Source organism: Pelobates fuscus, chromosome 6 (assembly GCF_036172605.1).
Source record: "Pelobates fuscus isolate aPelFus1 chromosome 6, aPelFus1.pri, whole genome shotgun sequence".
Taxonomy (NCBI): Eukaryota; Metazoa; Chordata; class Amphibia; order Anura; family Pelobatidae; genus Pelobates; species Pelobates fuscus.
In genome coordinates, this window is record NC_086322.1 from 42,521,057 (window position 1) to 42,545,429 (window position 24,373).

A 24,373-nucleotide genomic window follows, 5' to 3' on the forward strand; every position below is an offset into this window, starting at 1 on the left:
GGTGAGTAAATGCTTGCTGCCCGCCCCCCCAGGACCGCCGAGCTTGTAATGAGCCTGGCGGTCCTGGGAGGTATTATCGGCAATATCGGTATCCCTATTGGCCGATACCGATATTGCCGAAAATACCGAATATCGGCCGATTATATCGGTAAAACCGATAATCGGTCGATCCCTAGAACGGACGCTATGAGATACATAGTTATCTCTGTTTAGTGTGTGTACCTGTATTCTACACAGAGAACTGTGTCTGTGTATGCAGCTCTGGGAAAGGTAGAGGGACAGCAGCTCTCAGTTAAATGTATTTTGTAAGTTAATATTCACAAGTAAGTTAAATTCTGTACTGTATGTAACCACCTGATGTTGGAGCCAGAAAGTCTCCACTTGTAACTGCAGGTCAAGATATCCACCTGACCGATCAAGAGGCCTTTTGTTGCCATGGCAGACTTGAACAGGAAGGGAAGGAAACTGTAGAGAGATATAGTGTGTATGTCTTGATGTGAAGTGTGAAATACAGTAAATTCTCCTTCTTGCTGCATGAAGAAGCTTGTTTGTCTCTTTATCAAAGTAACTATTCCTACCGTCATCTATTACTCACTATAGAGTGTTACTAGCTCAGTAATTGATAGTGGCCCTTAGCGGTAGAATATCCTGTAGTATCTGGAGACAACCCTGCAGTATATCCTGCATTGACAGTGACACGCTGCTAAAGCTAAATCCTAGTATTTAGTGGAGCAGTTAGTAGTGCAGGTGAGGTAAAAGAAACCCACGGATGACAGCATACTTGAGCTGGAACACCTTCCGTATCAGAAACTCCGGGGCCATATACCGTATATACTCGAGTATAAGCAGAGTTTTTCAGCACATTTTTTGTGCTGAAAAACCACAAGTCGGCTTATACTCGAGTCAATAGTCTGTATTATGGCAATTTGCATTGCCATAATACAGACTGGGGCTGTGGGGGCTGGCAGAGCTGTAACTTACCTTTCCTGCAGCTCCTGTCAGCTCCCTCCTCCTCCGCGCCGTCCGTTCAGCACCTCGGTCAGCTCCCAGTGTAAATCTCGCGAGAGCCGAGACTTACAGTGTGAGCTGACAGAAGAGCTGAACGGACGTCGCGGAGGAGGAGGGAGCTGCAGGAAAGGTAAGTTACAGCTCTGCCAGCCCCACACTCCCCCCCCACTGAACTGCCAATGCCACTGGACCACCAGGGAAGGAGAGCCCCACTCCCTGCTATGTATCAAGCAGGGAGGGGGGACGAAAAAAAATCTATAATAAAATAAAATAATAATTAATTTAAATAAAAACTAATAAGAAATAATAATAAAAAAATATGAAAATAATTAAAAAAAATAATAATAAAATTGCCCACCCCCCACCAAAGCTCTGCAACACACACACACTGCACACATACACATACACACACTGCACTCATACACACATGCTGCACTCATATGCACACGCTGCACTCATTATACACACACTGTAAATAAATATTCAATTAATATTTTTTTTTTTTAGGATCTAATTTTATTTAGAAATTTACCAGTAGCTGCTGCATTTCTCACCCTAGTCTTATACTCGAGTCAATATGTTTTCCCAGTTTTTTGGGGTAAAATTAGGGGCCTTGGCTTATTTTGGGTCGGCTTATACTAGAGTATATACGGTAATTATTACTAAGGAAAGTAATTACTAGCAAAGCTCCAATATTCAGCATAAATATCTCCGCTGTTTAATCCTTGTAGCTGAGGAAGCAATACGCCCAAAAATCCCCCAGGTTACTGGACGACACACAATTCTGGGAGTCAACTGATTTTTATTCAGCCACAGCTGGCTTTTATGCAACTCCCCATGCAAAGGGTTTCTTAACTAATTTTTCCAGGGGTTTTCCCCTGGTGGACCTAAGTGGGGACAATGGATAAGTAAACAGTTCACAGTTCATCTCTGTGTCTGGGAGATAATTGAGTAAGAACAACTCTTTAATAAAATTATCTTGCAGGTACAGGAAATATAAAATATTTATAAACAGCATAAAACACTCCAAAACAGTTCCAGGGAATTTAGGCATTGACCGGTCTTCTTTCCGAATGCCGACGAAGGCTCCCCCTGGCTGCTAGCATACCAATGTTGCCCCTGTTCAATAGTTTAGGTCTCCCAAAAGCCGTTCTACTGGTTCGGGAAGTTGAATGGGCAGCGGTATCAGTTGACCGGGTGTTCGCAGAGTAGAGTAGCGAAATTAGTTCCAGGTCGTCGACGACCATGTACCGCTGTCCACGTTCAAGAGACAAAATGGCAGCCGTTTGTTTGAACACGTGAGTTTGGTAATATGAATGGAGACCACACAGGGGAAACACGTTCTTTAATGAGCAATTTGAGGTTAACAACATTGAGTTTACCGAACCCAGGGACCACACAGGTATGGGTTCAGTAAACAAATGGGGGGTACGGACAGCCAACCAAAGGGAAAAAAAAAAGTGTATTATAACGTCCATTCTGCTAAAGTTACAAAAGGTAACACACCTGTGGTGAACATCCTTTATTTGCGCACTTCCCCCAAAATAAACGTGTAAGCCCTAGGTGGGGGATTACCCACATAAATTAATTCTGGAATTTACAATCCCATACTAGAGTTAGATTTACAGTGTATCATAGTAGACTGCTTTTACAAATAACCAACATACTCCTTATACACTAATCTAAAAAAGAAAAAGCACATACACAGTCACACATTTACATACACAGTGACAAACACAACACAGTCACTCATAATGAGAAAATAAAATAAATGTTCTGGGCACACAGGTAGATGTCAAGCAGACTTTATATAAGATTGTGGAAAATATATCATTGATATGCTTATATGTGCTATAAAATATTACAAAGGGGAAATTTATCAATTATTAAGACAATTACAAATTGGTTCAAAAATAATAGATTAATAAGGACCCTGCTCGAAAGAGCTTTAAATCTAGAGGAGCAGGGATATAAAAGCACCGCAATAAGGGCAGAGTGGGGGATAGCAACCAAGCAACAGGGTGGGAAGTAGCAGAACTGGAAGGTGAAAGTGGAGTGTTACCCTCCACATTCAAACCATGAGAAAGGTATCTCCTTTAAGAGTTGCCTGAAATGATGGGTAAAACATTTCCACATTCACTACATGAAAATTCTCTCTCTGCTATCCGAGTTCTCTGTGAACAAGATTTGAATGAAATCTAAAATATTTTTGTCAATCAAAACATGAGAAAGGTTTCGCTATGTAAGTTTTCTGATGTTTAAGAAGGTTTGAGTGCTGGCTAAACAAAATTCCACATTCAGAACATAAGAAAGGCTTCTCTCCTGTGTGAGTTATTTTATGTGTAACAAGCTCTGATTTACTGACAAAACGTTTTCCATATTCAGAACATTAGATTGTGTTCTCTCCTGTGTGAGTTCTCTTATGGCTAACAAGAGCTGAATGAAAGGAAAAACATTTTCCACATTCAGAACATGAGAAAGGTGTCTCTCCTGTGTGAGCTCTTTGATGTCTAACAAGATATGCTTTACAGGGAAAACATTTTCCACATTCAGAACATGAGAAAGGTTTCTCTCCTGTGTGGGCTCTTTGATGTCTAACAAGCTCTGATTTTCTGACCAAACATTTTCCACATTCAGAACATGAGAAAGGTTTCTCTCCTGTGTGAGTTCTCTGATGTGTAACTAGATATGCTTTAAAGGAAAAACATTTTCCACATTCAGAACATGAGAAAGGTTTCTCTCCTGTGTGAACTCTTAGATGTGCAACAAGCTCTAATTTACTGACAAAACATTTTCCACATTCAGAACATGAGAAAGGTTTCTCTCCTGTGTGAGCTCTTTGATGTCTAACAAAATATGCTTTACAGGGAAAACATTTTCCACATTCAGAACATGAGAAAGGTTTCTCTCCCGTGTGAGTTCTCTCATGTGTAACAAGATTTGGTTTACTAGAAAAACATTTTCCACATTCAGAACATGAGAAAGGTTTTTCTCCTGTGTGAGCTCTTTGATGTGCAACAAGCTCTGATTTCCTGCCAAAACGTTTTCCACATTCAGAACATGAGAAAGGTTTCTCTCCCGTGTGAGTTCTCTCATGTGTAACAAGATTTGGTTTACTGGAAAAACATTTTCCACATTCAGAACACGAGAAAGGTTTCTCTCCTGTGTGAGTTCTCTTATGTGAAACAAGCTCTGATTTACTGACAAAGCATTTCTCACATTCAGAACATGAGAAAGGTTTCTCTCCATTGTGAGTTCTCTGATGCAAAACAAAATATGCTTTACAGGAAAACCATTTTCCACATTCAGAACATGAGAAAGGTTTCTCTCCTGTGTGAGTTATCTTATGTCTATCAAAAGCTGACTGAAAGGAAAAACCTTTTCCACATTCAGAACATGAGAAAGGTTTATCTCCAGTGTGAGTTCTCTGATGTGAAACAAGATATGGTTTACAGGAAAAACATTTTCCACATTGAGAACATGAGAAAGGTTTCTCTCCTGTGTGTGTTCTCTTATGTATAACAAGCTCTCGTTTACTGCCAAAATGTTTTCCACATTCAGAACATGAAAAAGGTTTCGCTCCTGTATGAGTTCTCTGATGCGAAACAAGATATGCTTTACAAGAGAAACATTTTCCACATTCAGAACATGAGAAAAGTTTCTCTCCAATGTGAGTTCTCTGATGCGAAACAAGATATGCTTTACAGGGAAAACATTTTCCACATTCAGAACATGAGAAAGGTTTCTCTCCTGTGTGAGTTCTCTCATGTGTAACAAGATATTCTTTACAGGAAAAACATTTTCCACATTCAGAACATGCAAATGGTTTCTCTCCTGTGTGAGTTCTCTCATGTGTAACAAGATATGCTTTATAGCAAAAACATTTTCCACATTCAGAACATGCAAACGGTTTCTCTTCTGTCCATTTTGCTTTTCCGTTTACTATCTTCTTTATCTTTCTATAGGATTTTGAGGTATTCCTTGATTTTCCAGAGTTGGAATCCTTGGTCCTTATATTAAAAGATGTCTTCATAGTATTGCTCTGTGTATTTCTGCTCTTGTCACAATTGAATAACTTTGGCTGACCGAAAGCCCTGAAAGAAATATACTGGGAGTTAAAGAAATCGGTCACTACAAGTTATTTATAGTTTACCATACCTAGGAAAACTGAATATTTTTGTGAAATATCATGGTGAATGAGAAGGACCCTAAACAATATTACGTGTGCTTTAATTCACTTCATTATCAAATTTGTGTACTCTATTAATTTGCAAAATAAAATTTAGTGCCTAAAGCCTCACTTATCCATGCTAGAGGAACAGATTACATATACTGAGCATTTTTTATAACACTATTAGTTTTCACAACTGTCACAGGAAGGGTGTTGCATGTATCTCCATTTTTTTTTTTAGAACACACTTCGTCTACCACTTTTACTAGAAAATTGTGATATTGAAAATTTAGTTGATACCTGACTGTGTAAATGTACTGTGAGTTAAAGAAAATCTGTCTATAAATTAGTCACAAAGAATGGGCTGGGCCAATAAATGTTATAGTCCCAAATATACCTGATCTTCTACTGCTGCTTCAGGGAGATAAAATCTCACTGAAGCAGCAGTAGAAGATCAGGGATACTTGGTAAAATGTAGATACATGAACTCTTCAGTAGAAATGGGTGCGTCTGAGTACCTCAGGATGTTTGCTGTAACGGAGTTTTTCCTGTACCCCGTTTGGGTACCTCCGCCAACGGATGCTCCTAGTGCTCCCCAATAACTCCAAGCACTCCACCAGACACCATCAGCACTGCAGACCCCACGAACCGCCGCAGCTTGATTGGGGTCTCGCCGTCTCCTACCCAACCTGGACCTACGACAAGGCTCCAGATTCCAGTGGGTGAACCTCTCTTCCTTCAGAGAGTCAAGCAGTAATAGCTCTTACAAGAGCTCAGGGAATCCAAGGAAGTACAGGGATTATAGCAAGCCCTTGTAGTGATATAGCATTTTCCCCCAATAAGAGACAAGACTCTAGATTGAGGGTGAAGCCACAGCTGGCCTTTTATGCAAGTTTCACAACAAGGGTGACACCCAGGTGGACCTTGTTGGGCACAGGGACACAAAGTGAAAAAAAAAATAGAAACAGAGTCATTCAGTGAGACACTCCCATACACAAACCATAGAATCCCTCCTCTGTGCTTGGGAGATAATTGAATCAGGAACTGTACTGATCTAACCCAATTATCTCCAAGCACAGAAAAACATACCATTTTATGAAACCCCAAAAAGTACCTTAAAAACACATAAAACCCCATAAAAGTTACATCCCCTGATAGCCCATATCTGGGTGAACAACAACCAAAAATCACCCAGATCGATTCAGGGGATCAGGAATTTCCTGGAAGTCATAGTTTTGACCGACAGTGCACATGGTCCTATGCCCAAAACAGTTCCAGGGCAATCAGTGCTAACAGCCTGTAGCAGAGCGCTAGTTCAGCATGCACTCTCCTCTGCTGATACTCCAACAGCTACTTAGGAACAAGCAGGATATCACAAGAAGAACAGCATAAACAGCAAGCAAATCCACAAATCTCACATCACCCTTCCCAATAACTGGACGACACTCCGTATTAGGAGCAAAACTCATTTTTAATCCACACACTCAGCTTTTATACATCTAGTAAGTGGACACATTGTTGCGCACAATTTTGTGTTATAACTGTATTACACTATATTGTGTTTTATATCCCTTTGTAGATTCATGCAGCCATATCCCGTATTGTTTTGCTCTGGAATATCTCTGTTGATACAGGTCGCTTTTGAGTAATGACCTTGGGAGGCGTTTATTACCTCAAAGTTAAAGGGACACTATAGTCACCTGAACTTTAGCTTAATTAAGCAGTTTTGGTGTATAGAATATGCCCCGGCAGCCTCACTGCTCAATCCTCTGCCATTTAGAAGTTAAATCCCTTTGTTTATGAACTCTAGTCAAACCTCCCTGCATGTGACTTGCACAGCCTTCCATAAACACTTCCTGTAAAGAGAGCCCTATTTAGGCTCTCTTTATTGCAAGTTCTGTTTAATTAAGATTTTATTATCCCCTGCTATGTTAATAGCTTGCTAGACCCTGCAAGAGCCTCCTGTATGTGATTACAGTTCAATTTAGAGATTGAGATACAATTATTTAAGGTAAATTACATCTGTTTGAAAGTGAAACCAGTTTTTTTTCTTCATGCAGGCTCTGTCAATCATAGCCAGGAGAGGTGTGACTAGGGCTGCATAAACAGAAACAATGTGATTTATCTCCTAAATGACAGGGAATTGAGCAGTGAAATTGCAGGGGAATGATCTATACACTAAAACTGCTTTATTTACCTAAAGTGATTTAGGAGACTATAGTGTTCCCTTAAGTATTATTATATACTATCTGTATCTGACTGCTTAAGAATTGTTTACTTTGGTGTAATATATTGTCTAGTTTTTATATAATTCTCCCATGCAAGGGAGACACCCACAGAGAATTAGGAATCAGCCAATCAATAGATGGATACAGTACACATATTCCCTCCCCTCATCAGGAGAGAACTTAATTACCTGTAAGTAGTAAAACAACCCAATTCTTGAATGGACCCCAAAACAATAACATAAACCCATAACATATCCCCTGATAGCCCCACTCTGGGTGAACAACATACTGAAAAACCACCCAGATCGGTTTGCCAATTTCCTGGAGGTCTTAGTTTTACCGACCGCACACGAGGTGTATGCCCAAAATAGAAACACGAAAGGGCTGTGTGGTCGACTTTGCTCGAGTAGCCAAAACATATGAAATCCCAGGGCTAGGGTGTTTGTGACTTAGTTCGGCATAATCCCTTCGTTCGTGTACTTATTCTCAGCGGATACCGTTCTGTTCGGGTGGGTTTTCACAAACTTCCAGGATGTTGGAGGTTTTAGCGGTATTCGTGCCGTCGAGTGTCCGATTTGGGTTCCAGACGCTCGACAACCAAACCCACGCTGGTGTCATTCGTATGACAAGATGGCCGCCGCCACGTGTTCGTCTATACGAACGAAGGCCACCCTGAAGATCACACAGGGGTTCGGGCATTTGCGGTTAACCAGATATGCAGAAGTTTAATAGAGAGTCAATTGGTGCCACACTCCCCTCCTGGGTGGCCGGGTTGTTCGGTACTTTGTTCGTTTGTCGAACCATAAAGTGTATTCCAATATAACTTATTAGTACCGAACAACTAAACGAACTATCACAGAAACAGTGTTGCAATGGAGGGATACAATAAAAAAAGAACAAAATACACACACAGCGCTATGGACAGCCTCTAGTACCAAAAAGGGGTACTGAACTACAACCCATTCTGTTACAGTCGGTCAGGTTTGGTAGTCTTTAACAGGTTTCCCTGCAGGGCCCATAGTCTGTGGGCAGGAGGCTGGCAAGCAGGCTCCTCCAGGAGCTTGTGGCAAAGAGAGAGAGACTTTTTTTGGTTACTTTGCTGTGCCAATCCTCTTTCTATTGTATTTTATATACACACTTTATTTTTTATCTTTCCTGGCATTTTATTGTTCCTATACTCAAAGAAAATCCCATGTGGAGATTATACCACCAACACTTCACCGATAGAGCAGTATTTCTGCTCTATACTTGTGAGTATAATTTGATCTACTTTTATTCAATTTTGTCACAATTGAGAGCACTATTGTTGCTTTTTTATTCCCTTTTGGAGCTTTGGAAAACCGGACAGTGTGGACAAATGCACTCTTTCTACATACCCCATAAGCGGGGATATTACAGCTGTATGCCCTTCACACCATAGGTGGCCGTAGTTCTTTTATATATGAGTTCTCTACCTCTTCCTACCATATTTTATTATGGATTTAGACTTATTGCACTATTGGTTGCCTGTGACTATTGTTGTGTATATGTGTATATATAGTTATACGAACTATATGCGAACATCCTGAGATACTCAGAAGCACCTATTTCTACTGAAGAGTTCATGTATCTACATTTTACCAAGTATCCCTGATCGTCTACTGCTGCTTCAGTGAGACTTTATACTTGGGACTATTTAACTTTTATTGGTGCAGGTCTACCCCATTCTTTGTGTATTCATCTCCTTTTTTGTTGAAGGGTTTGAGGGGTACCCTTCATTAGGGTTGCTGCCTTATAACATATTGTCTGTTAATTAGCGCTGAGCTACTGTTTTGCCTAAATGTGCAAATTAAAGAAAATAAATAAATAAAACTCGACGCGCGTTTCGGCGTTCTATTTATTTATTTTCTTTAATTTGCACATTTAGGTAGCACGTTATGGATTACTTAATTTAATTCGTTTTTTTGCTACTTAGTCAGGAAGGGAGCAGGGTAATAGGTAGGCACTTGTGATTCATCACAGTGCCGAGGTACTTAGTTATAGGATCCTCTCCTAGTGAGTGGACCCTTATGGGATAAGGTTCTTGTGGGAGTCTTTCATTCCTCTGTTTAGGAGGGTTTCCCCCTTCTCCCCTACCTACCCAACTTTTCCTCTACCTAGTCTAATTTCCTTACAGTTTTGTATGTTATTTGATCTAGGCTTAATTATTAGGCTTTAGCAAATTTCTCTGTTAAAGAATTATTAGGGTCTGTGTGTATTTAGTCATACTCACCCTCTCTACCCTGGCTCCTCTACTTTTTCCTGTCTACTTTTCCTGTCTATACCCTTAGGATTATTAAAGGTAGGGATTCCTTCTGAATAACTCTTCCACTAGGGACCTTTGGTTCCATACTTCTCTTTTATTGATTTTGTGGGTTATTCCCCGATGGGAAGAGTTATTGGGGATTTTTCGCTTAAACACTGACCCATGGGTCAAACTTATCGCTCCTGGGTCAATGTTTTTTCTTTATTTCATACCTTTAGAAAAAGAGTTTATTTTTTTTAAATTGTAAATGTACAGAATATCGGCAAGTTATCGGCTATCGGCCATCGGCCTGAAAGTTCACAGATTATCGGTATCTGCTCTAAAAAATAAAAAAATCAATATCGGTCGATCCCTATATTATAAAATAATATAATCATTTTCTAATATATCTATATGATTTCATCATAAGTCTACTTTGATATGTATCTCAAAGTAGACTTAGGATGAAATCATAGATGCATTATATGTATAATATATTATAAAATGATTTAATTATAATATATTATACATATATACGAAATAAATGTGTGTGTGTATGTATATATATATATATATATATTTATATATATATATACATACACACACACACACACATATATATATATATATATATATATATATATATATATATATACACACATACACGCATATAAAGACAAATTAGAACCTCTTGCACTCCTACTAAAATAAATAATACCAGGTGCCAAGTCCCAATAGTATAAAAAATATCAAAAAATTACCGGACTTCTTGGGTTTAGTTCATCCAATTTATTGTTGGTCAATTCAAGCTAGGTCAACGTTTCAACTCCCGATCAGAGCTTTCATCAGGACACAAAAGGCATAACATTGCAAGTAACAAACATATATAGGGCATCTCTACCAATAAACACTCACCAGATCAGCTTTATCACGTCTCCCCTGATGTCCGGCGTGGATTCGGCGCATTTACGCATGTGTGCCGCCAATCTGAACACTCACGTCACGTGACAGGAGGGGCAGAGTCTAAAATCAGGAAGCGTCACGGTATCTTAGCAACCGCTGATACATTCAGCTTTGGTTGCTACTGTGTAACCTGCTACCATTGGGAGAACATCTCCTTTCAAAGAAAAGGCCACCCACTCCGCGGCATAGGGTTCGGATGCTATGGCAACGAGTTCCGGCCGTGCATACGCGTATACGTGAAAACCAACAGATACAAATGTATTAGCAAGTGGTTACAACTAAAACCAAATGCCACTTTCATCTACAGGGTATAAAATGACTGTCATATTTGTGAACATATTATAAATGAATATGATATAAATCCAATCAAAAAATAAATATAAAATTAAAAAGATACCTAAATCAAATTGTTCTCCCAATGGTAGCAGGTTACACAGTAGCTACAAAAGCTGAATGTATCACGCCAGACATCAGGGGAGACGTGATACAGCTGATATGGTGAGTGTTTATTGGTAGAGATGTCCTATATATGTTTGTTACTTGCCTTTTGTGTCCTGATGAAAGCTCCGATCGGGAGCTAAAACTTTGACCTAGCTTGAATTGACTAACAATAAATTGGATGACCTAAACCCAAGAGTGCTGGTAATTTTTCGATAGATATAGATCTAGATATAGATATATACACATATACATACACATACACACACACATATATACATACATTTATACAAAAACAAAAACAAAAAAAAAAGCTAACTTTGGGCAGCGTTTGTGACTAAGTGGCTACAACAAAAGACTGGAAATACCCAATTTGGAATACCCTGGTATGCCATGATGGAGTTATTTCACATTCCTGGGCTACCATATGGTCTCAAAAGGCAACAAAGGTCCAGCAAACCAATCTGGAAAACTAGATCGGGCAAGCACTATATTGACCCTGTAACTTAAAAAAAAACACCATAAAACCTGTACATGGGGGGGGGGGGGGGGGGGTTGTTATACTCAGGAGACTTTGTTGAACACAAATATGAGTGTTCTAAATCAGTAAAAAAACATATTCAGACGATTAAATCACCAGTAAAAGTGCAGTTTTTGTGTATAAACAAAACAAAAACAAAGAAAAATGGCTACTACAAAAGACTGGACATAACCCATTTTGAATACCCTGGGTTGTCTACTTTTACAAATGGTATGCCATAATGGGGGTAATTCTCATTCCTGGACTACCATACGGTCTCAAAGGCAACATAGGCCCAGCAAACCAATCTGGCAAATTTCAATGTGCAAACATGGAAAAGGGGAAAGCACTACATTTGACCCCTGTAAGTTTGCAAAATCCCATAAAACCTGTACATTGGAGGCACTGTTGTACTGATGTTGCTTAACACATATTAGGGGTTTCTGTGTCAGTAACACATAAACTGAACTAAAAATCAATGCCTACAGTACAATGTGAGAGAAAAAAAAAAACAAAAAAAAAATACAACTACCCAAACGTTTGACAGAGACTGGTGATAGAATTAGTGCATGGAAAGTGTTAAAATACCACCATTTGAAATACCCTAGGGTGTCTACATTTCATAAATATATGGTTTGATGGGGGTAAATTATATTGTCCGGCTTCAAAAATGTCCCAAATGGCACATGGGTGCATGATGACTGTGAAAATTCCAAGTTGGAAAACTGGAATGCGCACCCTCCAAATAAGGTCTGTTAGCCCCCAGAGAACCCGACACACCTATACATGGGCACTCTTGGGTTTAGTTCATCCAATTTATTGTTGGTCAATTCAAGCTAGGTTAATGTTTCAGCTCCCAATCAGAGCTTTCATCAGGACACAAAAGGCATATAACATATATAGGGCATCTATACCAATAAACACTCACCATATCAGCTGTATCACATCTCCCCTGATGTCCTCAGGAGATGATGCTGAACACATAATGGGGTGTTTTTGGCAGTAACCCTTAATATTCTTAAATTGCTATGTGTCTCAAAGAAATCACCAATTATTATTATTTTATTATTTGGCTTAGATTGGTGGTAAAATGGCTGCATGAAAAAAGATTCAAAATACCCCAGGTTTAATACCTTAGGTTGTCTTCTTTTAAAAAATATATACATGTGAAGGGTTATTTGGGGATTCCTGACAGATATCAGTGTTACAATGTAACTTGCGTTAATTTTGAAAAAAATTGGTTTGGAAATAGCAAAGTGCTACTTGTGCTTATAGCCCTATATCAGTGATGCCGAACCTTTTTGAGCCCGAGTGCCCAAACCACAATACATGCCAACTTTTTTTTCCTTAAAGGGGTGCTGTGTGTGTGTGGTGTGTGTGTGTATGAGGGGTGCTGTGTGTGTGTGTGTGTGTGTATGAGGGGTGCTGTGTGTGTGTGTGTATGAGGGGTGCTCTGTGTGTGTATGTATGAGGGGTGCTGTGTGTGTGTGTGTGTGTGTGTATGTATGTATGAGGGGTGCTGTGTGTGTGTGTGTGGGGGGGGTGCTGTGTGTGTGGGGGGGTGCTGTGTGTGTGTGGGGGGGTGCTGGGTGTGTGTGGGGGGGTGCTGTGTGTGTGGGGGGGGTGCTGTGTGTGTGTGTGTGTGGGGGGGAGGGTGCTGTGTGTGTGTGTGTGGGAGGGTGCTGTGTGTGTGTGTGGGAGGGTGCGTGTGAGGGGTAATGTGTGTGTGAGTAGGAGGGGTGCTGTGTGTGGGGGTACTGCTGGGGGATAGGGCTACTGCTGGGGGGATAGGGCTACTGCTGGGGGGATAGGGCTACTGCTGGGGGGATAGGGCTACTGCTGGGGGGATAGGGCTACTGCTGGGGGGGATAAGGCTACTGCTGGGGGGGATAAGGCTACTGCTGGGGGGGATAGGGCTACCGCTGGGGGGGAAGGGGTAGTGCTGGGGGGAAGGGGTAGTGCTGGGGGGGAAGGGGTAGTGCTGGGGGGGGGAGGGGTAGTGCTGGGGGGGAAAGGGTAGTGCTGGGGGGGAAGGGGTAGTCCTGGGGGGGGAGGGGTAGTGCTGGGGGGGAAAGAGTAGTGCTGGGGGAAGGGGTACTGCTGGGCGTGGTAGGGGTACTGCTGGGCGTGGTAGGGATACTGCTGGGGGGTAGGGGTACTGCTGTGGGGTAGGGGTATTGCTGTGGCGGTAGGGGTACTGCTGTGGCGGTAGGGGTACTGCTGTGGCGGTAGGGGTACTGCTGTGGGGGGGAGGGGTACTGCTGTGGGGGGAGGGGTACTGCTGTGGGAGCGAGGGGTACTGCTGTGGGGGGAGGGGTACTGCTGGGGCGGTAGGGGTGCTGTGTGTCAGTATCCCCCCCTCCCTCCCTCCTTCTTACCTTTAATGAAGTAGGGGGGGGAGGGGGGGCGGCACAGCCATCCCTGGTGGTCCGGTGGTGGTAAGCATTGCAGGGGGAGGGATCTGTGAATCAGCTCCCCTGTCGTCCCGCACGATGCTGTGTTGAGCGTTGCCATGGTAACGCTCGGCAACGCTCCACACAGCATCGCGCGGGAGGACAGGGAAGCTGCATCACAGATCCCTTCCCCTGCCTCCCGACCCGGAAGCAGAGTAGGCGCCTGCCGTTTCGGGCAGGCAGGTGCCAACTCTGCATTAATGGCGGACCTATGGCCGCGTGCCAACAGAAAGGGCCCGGCGTGCCACCTGTGGCACGCGTGCCATAGGTTCGCCATCACTGCCCTATAACTATCCAAAAAAAGCTAAGAACATGCTAACATTGGGCATTTCTAAACTCAGGTTTTGGGGGTCAAAGTTCGAAAAAGTATGTTTTTTTCATCATATTTTATAATTTTTTATAGTAAATTAGAGGATATGATTAAAATAAATGGTATCTTTAGAAAAAACATTTAATGGCGAGAAAAGCAGTATATAATGTGTGGGTACAGTAAATGAGTAAGAGGAAAATTACAGCTAAACACAAACACCACAGAAATGTAAAAAGAGCCGTGGTCCCAACGGAAAGAAAATTTAAAAACGGCCTGTCACTAAGGGGTTAATGTAGCATCTCCGGTGTCTATAGCCTGTCCATACTTAAAAAAGGCAGTGTTTACATTGCTGCCTAGTAACATCTCTAGTGGCAGTCGCTCAAACAGCCACTAAAGTGTCTCCTATCTGCATGGAGGCGCTGAACATTCCCCATAGAAATGCATTGATTTAATGCATCTCTACGAGGAGATGCCGATTGGTGCAGCATTTTGCCACACATGCTAAATAGCTCCCAATGCTTTCCTATAGGAAAACATTGGATTGGCTGAGCTCATCAAGACTGATAATCTCAGCTATGAAGACAGGACAGCCACGCTGAGACCGTCATAGTGTTGGGAAAAAAGGAGAGTATTCCTATGCAATCAACCATGCAATCTAAGGGGGGGCTGGTGACCTAAACATACACATTAACTGACACACACACACACACACTCACTGAGTGAGACACACACTAACAGACAGAAAAACACTAACGCACTGACAGACGGGGAAGACTTCTACTCTATATAACAGTTGCTAAATCAGCCAAGGTACAAGTCAGGAGTAATAATAGGGGAGAAACTTAAGTAATTATTATTGTTCTGAGATAAGGTGGTATTCATATGTTTTGCCCTCTTTTTCAGACCTACCTGTTGATTGGTTTCAACACACCACAAGCAACATGTTATTACTGGTATAGCTCAAATCACATTGAATACCTTTGGCCTTTTGTCATCTATGACAAAAATAAATACATATATATGCACACACACACACACTTGAGTACATTACATAGACAAAAACAAAATAGAAATAAAGGTATTCAACTTACCTTATAGAGCATGTAAGCTGCTTCTCAGGGTCTTCTTTTTAGGCAAAATATATAGTCAGCACTATTCTAAAAAATAAAAATAAATAATTTGACTACATGTATTTTGAATTCGATTATAAACATTATTCAGCAATGGGTTGGGGCATGAGGGGATTAGGTCTCCCCTCAGTCGCTAGTTTATAAATACAGCCAGCTATTGCTTGCAGTTTAGTAGATGAGCCCCTGCATATCGCATGGGTGGGGTGGGGACATAAGCGACGTTTTACACATGTTATGATAGTGACCCCCATAGACTTTATGGTTGTTTTTTGTTTGTTTTTTAACTATTAAATGTAGTTTCTGGCTAGCAAGCATTGGCAAGCCACCACACAGTTAACTCTTAAAGGCACAGTTTTCCTTTTTTAAAACATTACCCTGCAGGTTGCTACCATTGCCAGCATAAATAAATACTTGAAAATTATAAATCGCTTGCAAAAAAAAAAAAAAATAGATTTTGGATGGAACAGGCCACAGCATTTATTAAACATAAGACTGTAGGACTCATCCCACATTTATTAAACTTTATCATTCAATTATAACCAGAAATAAATACATAAATAATCCATAACTTTACATATTATTATAACCTAGTGCCCTACAGGCTTCGCTTACATAATCATCCTTGCCAATGAAAGACCACGTGCCAATGAAAGACAAACTTGCTCACAGGGTTCTCGACTCCCCCCTCGTCCAAACCAAAATTCCCTTTTCCTTTCAATGCTTACCACCATCCGGCTTTAAGTTCGGTGAGCACATCCAAGTCGGTAACTTAATAGTTTACCCTACAAAGCAGGGGAGGTTGTGACACGCCCCCTGCCACAACCCCACTGTTTTAACCCTAAAATCAGCATGGGGCCCCACCCAAACCACCAAAGGCCTGTTCCACCACTTCCTGCATGGCAAGATGAAAGAAGATCGAGCCCGACTTTCAGGAGGTGAACTCCATTACCCAGAAACACAGCTGCCACCCTTGCAAAAACACCCTGTGGCGAAATACACTCCCCCATACACTCAAACACACCTAGAGACCCTCCAATTTTAGCTACATACGGCAGCATACCATGCACTGATTATGGGCCCGCTGCCAAAAGATACAGGAAATTACCTCTGACCAATTGAGCCACACATCACGAAACAACTAAAATACGCACCAAGACGCCAAACACCACATTGATATCATCAAAAGCTAATTGCCAGCCAGGTGGATAACCCGAACATTAGGGACCCCCCAAAGGTGGGAAAGCGGAACCTGCTCCGGGAGGAGCCGAACCCATTCCATACCTCCGACACCAAACCAACTAACCTTCGCTTCAGAAGGCACAACCCAATAGCTCACCTCCTGGACGGACAGCCACATGCCACCTGGGAGTATAACCAGAGACATTCAGATATTTTCTGTTTTCCAAGTGCATCCTGGGAATTGTTACTTTAACCTAAATTACTTGTACTAATTTTCTCTACCTCAAAGGAATGAAGGGTTGAGCCACCGCTGCTGATAATTGAATCTGCAACCTTTAAGGATTGAACTAATTGTTCTAACACAGCATTAGCTCACTGAGCCATCTCAGCATACTACCTCCCGATTCTCTGCACCGTGTGCGCTGGCATACCCATCCTAAATGCCTCCAAGGCAGCGCCAAACCGAAAGGAATGCCCACAATATTCCTTGCTGTGAATCCCCACAACCATCAGACTCGAGCGAAAGACCCAATGAACTGGGAATGGGAAAGAAAGATCCCATCTGCATGACCCATAAGAGACCCATGAATACTGGGCGTAGCTCACAGTTCTCCGCAAAGGAAAAAAGTGCAAATAGCTGAACCCCCATACTCTTCCGGAAGACATCCGACCTAGAGTGTCAAATTCATATAGCGATATGATCCGCAGGGCACCGAACAGCGGCAATCAACACCCCACCACAGCATGGCCTACTAGGAAGCACCAGCTCCCCAACGCGCATGGCCCCAAAGAATGCCAAGGAATAGGCCAATGCAAAGTGACAGGCCTCAAAATAGAGTACCAGACCAGAGGGGGCACCCCACCCAATCTTGTCAGGAGCATAGCATAGCTTGACCTTTCCGCATCTGCAGAAGCAACCCGCCCCCCCCCCCCCCCAGCCTGATAGCGCCTGGCACACTACAAACGCCATGGCAGAATCTTCCCACCCACATAGCTTGAACAGGAAGCCAAGACCCGCAAAACGTGAGGAGGGGGGCCCACCTGCATACTCCCTGCTAAAGTCCTGAGAGGCAGGCAGTTGAGACATCAAAACCCCCTGGAGTATGCTCCCACCAGACCAAAAGCAAATGTTTCTGCTCGGTCCAGACTGGGGAACGTTCGCGTGTTAGGCGTAAGTGACAACCATTACACCACAGAAACCCTGTCCACACAATACAGTTTCGGGTCCACGAGGTCCGGGAGACTGACCCACGGATAAATCCCTCAATCTGCCAGACCAAGCGACCAAATCTCCACTGGGCATGGAGTCCCTTCCAGCTCCGCCCACAGGTCAACAGCACGGAAATCCCAATCATTGTGAACGAGAGAGTATCCGCTACTACAACGTGAATGCCAGGAATATGCTCTGACCTACAAGACACATTTAGACAAACATCGGAGCTCCAAAATGCCACAGCAAGCCACCTACTGGAGGGGAGGAGGCCGTCAGACGTTTGACAGCTTGAACCCACCCAGAGTGCCGCAGTGAAAAAACAACCGATTTATCCCGAGACTGGGACCTCCAAACGCCACTAGTATGGGGAAGAGATCCCCGGGAGCCCATTCCTTGCGAGACCAGAGACATGCCAACCATCCGGCCAACAGGCAGCAATCTAGACCACAGAATCACCCTAAACCCAACCAAGTCATACCTTGGGAAGAGGTGTAGGACCATGTTAGAGACCTCAGGCACCTATCAGTAGGACCTGCCATCATACGTGGCCTGGACGGAGCCCCAGACCATCCTGCAGAGCCAGAGTCAGACGAATAAAGCACCGGCAGTCGGAAAAGAACGGTTTGGAGCCATGTGAGTGTCACCGTTTACCCCTTTCTTCCATTCCTATTTTTTTTTATATAGTCTCCTCCTTTCCAATCTTTTTTCACGAGTTTAACCCCTTAAGGACACAGCTTCAGAAGCTTGTCTTTCACTTAATGACACAAGCTTTTTTGCTGTTTGCGTTCAACTGCAATTTGCATTTTACTAATTTATTGCACCGACGCATATTATATACCGTTTTTAAAGGACAGAAAGGGCTTTAATTTGATGTAATATATTTACATAAATGCTTATTTATTATTAAAAAAAATACAGAAAAATGCAAAAAAAAATGAAAAATCTTGATTTTTTTTACAGTTTTTGCAATAATAATGTGTGCACAATTAGTGCAGGTTAAGGAAAGTAATTAAAAATAAATTCATTTACTTGTTCTGATTTACAGAATATATAATGTGTCTGGGATTTTAAGTTTTTTTTTGGTAGTTACAGGTCACAAAGCACAAGGAGTAAAATAAACTTTTAATGTGGAGCGATTTTAGAATTTGGTATGTTTGTCTTGTAAGCTTAATAGCCATAAAAGAAAACAAAATTGCCACACAAAAGTATATATTTATATAAAGTAGACACAACAGGCTATTTACCTAAGGTTGTTTTGACACTTTCTACGTAGCCATTTTACCGCCAACCTCTGCTAACTATTGGAGTAAAATTGTGTTTTGGGGGGTTTTCGCACACAAACTTATAACAAAGAAATTCTCATGTGTATTTTGTAAAGTTGGTGTGTGCTATTCCTGTACAAAGTTTTATTATGTGTTCAGTTACTTCTGCTGAGTACAACGGTACCCCCATTGTATGTCTTTGGCACTATTTTGTGAAGCTACAGTGCCATATAGGAGACCTGTCCTTTTCAGTATTCACAGTAGAATTTTGAGAGACGGATTTAATGGGTCTATGCTTCCATTTGGGGTATTATAACAGTTTGACTGTTCAAAAAAACCCCACAAAGGCCTACCATTTGTAAAAGTAAACACTCCAGGGTATCTCATAAGGTGCATATTGTGTCTTAACATGCCCCCATTTTTTTACCATTACATGCCAAAGTATGTGGTAAAAAATAATTTTGTGCATTTTTTTTTTTACATACGGATTGCATTTTTGCTGGGCATTTTGTATATTTCATATGTGCCACTAAGTTCAAACCCCCCAAATTATGCTCAGCTAAGTCTTCTGAGTTAAAGGACACCCCCTTGTATGTCTATGGCACTATTTCGTGAAGCTACAGTGCCATACAGGAGACCTGTCCTTTTCAGTATTCAAAGTAGAATTTTGAGAGACAGATTTAATGAGTCTATGCTTCCATTTGCGGTATTATAACAGTTTGACTGTTCAAAAACACCCCACAAAGGCCTACCATTTGTAAAAGTAGACACTCCAGGGTATATCATAAGGTGCATATTGTGCCTTAGCATGCCCCCATTTTTTCCCCAATACATGCCAAAGTATGTGGTAAAAAATAATTTGGGGCATTTTTTTTTTTACATACGGATTGCATTTTTGCTGGGCATTTTGTATATTTCATATGTGCCACTAAGGTCAAAACCTCCAAATTATGCTCAGCTGAGTCTTCTGAGTAAAAAGACATCCCCATTGAATGTCTTTGGCACTATTTTGTGAAGCTACAGTGCCATATTGGAGACCAAGCCATATCAGTTTTTACAGAACTTTGAATTTTGACGCTGGGCCTATGTGCAATTTCCAAGCATCTTCGCAGGTTTTAAATTCAAACTACCCCACAAAGGCCTACCATTTCTTAAAGTAGACACCCCAGGGTATTTCAAAAGGCATATTTTGAACCTTAGCGTGGGATAATTTTTCCGCTAGCTTGTACCAGGTGTAGTGGTAATAAGCGTTTTTTCTGCCTTTTTGACACACAAAGTGAGTTTGCACAGTATATTTTGCAAACCTTATGTGTGCTACGACTGTATAATACTTCATATGTTGCTCAGCTATGTCAGCTGAGTACAAAAATACCCCCGTATGTACCTTTCCCAGGTATATGTGGACATCAGAGGGGCACATTTGGGACATAGTCATTCCAGTTTTTTTCAAACTTTAAATTTTTACGCTGTGCCCATGTCCCATTTTAGAGTATTTTACCAGGCTATATAATCCAAATAGCCCATAAAGCCATACCATTTCTTAAAGAAGACATCCCAGGGTATTTCAAAAGGCTTATTATGAACCTTAGCGTGGGATCATTTTTCCGCTAGCTTGTACCAGGTGTAGTGGTAATGAGCGTTATTAAATGTATTTTTTAACTTTTTGAAACTTTTTAAAACTATTTTTTAAACTTTTGTTTTGCTTATTAATTTTTTTAAAGTTTCCTAAACTTTCGTAAAACTTTTTTTTTTACAGATTTAAAATTTTTCTAAGCTTTTTTTTTTTACCGTTAACCCCTAACTAGCAGTAAGCAGCACTAACAGTAAATTCCCCATTTTCCCATAACTCCCACCCACCCAGCTAGCAAAATATTTAATTATACAATATTTAAATTCGTTAATTAAATAAATTTAACCCCTGAGGGTTAAAAAATAAATAAAAGTTAATCGTCAGGGGTTAAAAAAAATTAAATCACAGTATAATACTGTGATCTGTATTTTGATCACTGTAGGCAGTGATCGACTGGCAGGGAAGGGGTTAATTTTTATTTGGACTGGGTAAAGGGTTTATTTTTTTAATTTTTTACTTAAACGTTATTAAAACTTTTTTTAACAATTTAACTTTTAAAGTTTTTTTTTTTTTACACCAGGGGGCAGGATCAGCACTGATCCGTCTCCCTGCACTTCACAGTGAACCCGGAAGTGCAGGGAGGCGGAGGTGAGTATACAGAGCACATGTGCTCGCTCTGACATGCTGTCAGAGCGGGCACAAGTACTGGGGCAGCCCGATCCGGTGCTCCCGGTCTGCCTCTAATACAGAGGCAGACCGGAGCACCATTAACCCCACGATGGTGGCGATCTGGGGTTAATTTTACCGCGTGACAGACGAGGTCCATCACCCGTCGTTAAGGGTATCCCCTGGATGACGGACCTCGTCCGTCACCCGTCCTGAAGGGGTTAAAACAGTTCACAATCAAAACCCTGAAGGAATGTTTTTAGTGCTATTAAACTTGTGAAAAAAGATTGGAGAGGAGGAGACTATATAAAAAAAAATAGGAATGGAAGAAATTAAATTTATTTTCAATGTTAACACTATGATGTTGCATGGGTTAAACAATGATTTTGAATTATGCAATTTTTTGAATTGAAAACTTTTTTAGGTTTTAAATAGAGTACTATTTTAGAACCCTTCCAATAAACATTTTATCTATTTTATCATTTTGGTTTTATGCATCAGTTTTTATTTAACTTCTGTTTTAATCCTTTGGCTTTTAGGAACTGATCTTGTTGTTGATATTTATCTAAGACTATTTATTTTGTATGTATTCTCTGTGTGTGCTAAATCATATACCACTCGAATTATGTGTCCATTTAAAGGATGTTTTATAAATGTATCACTTTAAATGTCCAAATTATCTTAAATACGGTCTTTTAATAATATAGAATATGGTAGAAAGGGACCAATATACACCAATATACAAGTATAGGAATGCATATATGCTAATGAAACATTCAGAACACTAATTTTTCCGTTAAGAAGAGGACACTGACTGATAATAATACCAACATATAGGATAGGATTGTTTCATTCCAAAAAAGTCTGAAGATTGAAAAAATAGGATATACCTAAACCTATAAAATAAAGAAAACATGCTCATAGGGGATTAACGTAAATTCACAGGTAGACCCTTATTTACATGTCACACTCACAAAATTGAAGTGATTTTAAGGCTTATCAATTTTGTAGATTCTCACGAATTCCTCGTAATTAGGATGATGGATATTGCAAGCAAAAGATAAAAAAACAGCATAGTACAGCACTGTCATAAAGTGTAAATCAGCTTTAATGGTTGCACTTACAATGTAAAAGATGTAAAAAGGCCCATCAATACAATTCTGTATGTCCCATCAATATGGAGTAAGATGATCCTCACAGAAGTGTTAGGCAGAAAAACAAATAAATAATTCAAATAAAAATACAAATATATATTTGTATTTTTATTTGAATTTTATTTGAATTATTTATTTGTTTTTCTGCCTAACACTTCATTGCAAGTTTTTTTATCTTTTGCATGCAATATCCATCATCCTAATTACGAGGAATTCGTGAGAATCTACAAAATTGATGAGCCTGAAAATCACTTCAATTTTGAGAGTGTGACATGTAAATAAGGGGTTACCTGTGAATTTACGTTAAAGGACCACTCTAGGCACCCAGACCACTTCAGCTTAATGAGGTGGTCTGGGTGCCAGGTCCTTCTAGGGTTAACCCATTTTTTCCATAAACATAGCAGTTTCAGAGAAACTGCTATGTTTATGAATGGGTTAAGCCTTCCCCCTATGTCCTCTAGTGGCTGTCTCATTGACAGCCGCTAGAGGCGCTTGCGTGATTCTCACTGTGATTTTCACAGTGAGAGCACGCCAGCGTCCATAGGAAAGCATTATGAATGCTTTCCTATGTGACCGGCTGAATGCGCGCGCAGCTCTTGCCGCGCGTGCGCATTCAGCCGACGGGGAGGAGAAGAGGAGGATCGGAGGAGGAGAGCAGGAGGAGATCTCTCCGCCCAGCGCTGGAAAAAGGTAAGTTTTAACACCTTTCCCCTTTCCAGAGCCGGGCGGGAGGGGGTCCCTGAGGGTGGGGGCACCCTCAGGGCACTCTAGTGGCAGGAAAACGAGTATGTTTTCCTGGCACTAGAGTGGTCCTTTAATCCACTATGAGTGTGTTCTTTCTTTATTTTATAGGTTTAGGTATATCCTATTTTTTAACAAATAAATAAGCAGGGATGCAGAACCAGAGATACACTTCTAAGGTGCAGATATAAAATATATATACAACCTTTCAATAGCGAAGTAGGCGATATCTATATAAAAATAAATAAATCGCACATAGTGTATTACAGAATAAACATAGAGGACACGCAGGATGATAATGTGGAACTCACAAGATTGCAGTGATAATCAAGCCCATCATCCTCAGTCAGAAAAAATCTTCAGAATATATGAAACACAATCTTCTATTTTTCCTTGAAAGGTAAAAGAGACCAAATAATAGTGCAGATGGAAATAAAACTTGACAGAATTTATTATTCAATGCACTTACAACAGGGTCCAAATAAAAAAGCATGTAATCCACTCCGAAGGTGGTAACGACAGCATACAGAGTAAGTCCCCCAAATAGTATAATCCGACGCGTTTCGTCTAGATGACTTCCTCAGGGATTCTATTTTTATGTTCCACAGGTCGCGGTTTAAATATGCCGCCAAGAGGGGCGGGGCCTGACCTCTGAGCAGAGCAGCCGCACGTTATCACAGCTCCTGCTCCCGGGGGCGGTTTTTACCCACTTACCGACCGAAACAAGCTCCCATTGACCCAAAGCCTGCTACCGGGAACCAAGGGACAGTATAAGCTACCCACTCATGCCAAACACGACAAATTTCTAGCCGGCTCCTACCACGCGGCCTTTGCGGCCTACAAGCCTGGCCAGCGCGGGAGAGGCGGCCGCTCTCCTGCCGCTGCAATCAACGAAGACTCTCGGAAAGGGCACCCGTCCCCCCCCTCAGACCGGTGGGGGTTATCCCGGTCCACACGGAGACAAACAAACTCACCACACAAACTTGCTCGGTTTAAGCAGCACCCATGCGGTACAAGATGGCAGCCAATAACCCAGTCACTCAGCGGGGTGAGGGGGTTCTCGCCCCTGACTGGGAGACTCGGTTCCTGAAGAAATTTGACGAC

The 24,373-nt window shown here is 41.4% G+C and overlaps 2 protein-coding genes across 2 annotated transcripts in view; both read right to left on the minus strand.

Annotated features, from left to right (window-relative positions):
* LOC134614149 (indolethylamine N-methyltransferase-like) overlaps window positions 1-24,373 on the minus strand; it is a 194,730-nt gene that overhangs the window by 149,569 nt on the left and 20,788 nt on the right. The gene's annotated exons all lie outside the window — the stretch shown is intronic.
* The window catches only part of LOC134614147 (gastrula zinc finger protein XlCGF57.1-like), a 111,355-nt gene continuing 89,790 nt past the window's right edge, over window positions 2,809-24,373 (minus strand). Inside the window, exon 2 of the mRNA XM_063457616.1 lies at window positions 2,809-5,102. Coding sequence (XP_063313686.1) covers window positions 3,398-5,041 — 1,644 coding nt within the window. The 5' untranslated portion in view covers window positions 5,042-5,102 and the 3' untranslated portion in view covers window positions 2,809-3,397. The remainder of the gene's footprint in view (window positions 5,103-24,373) is intronic.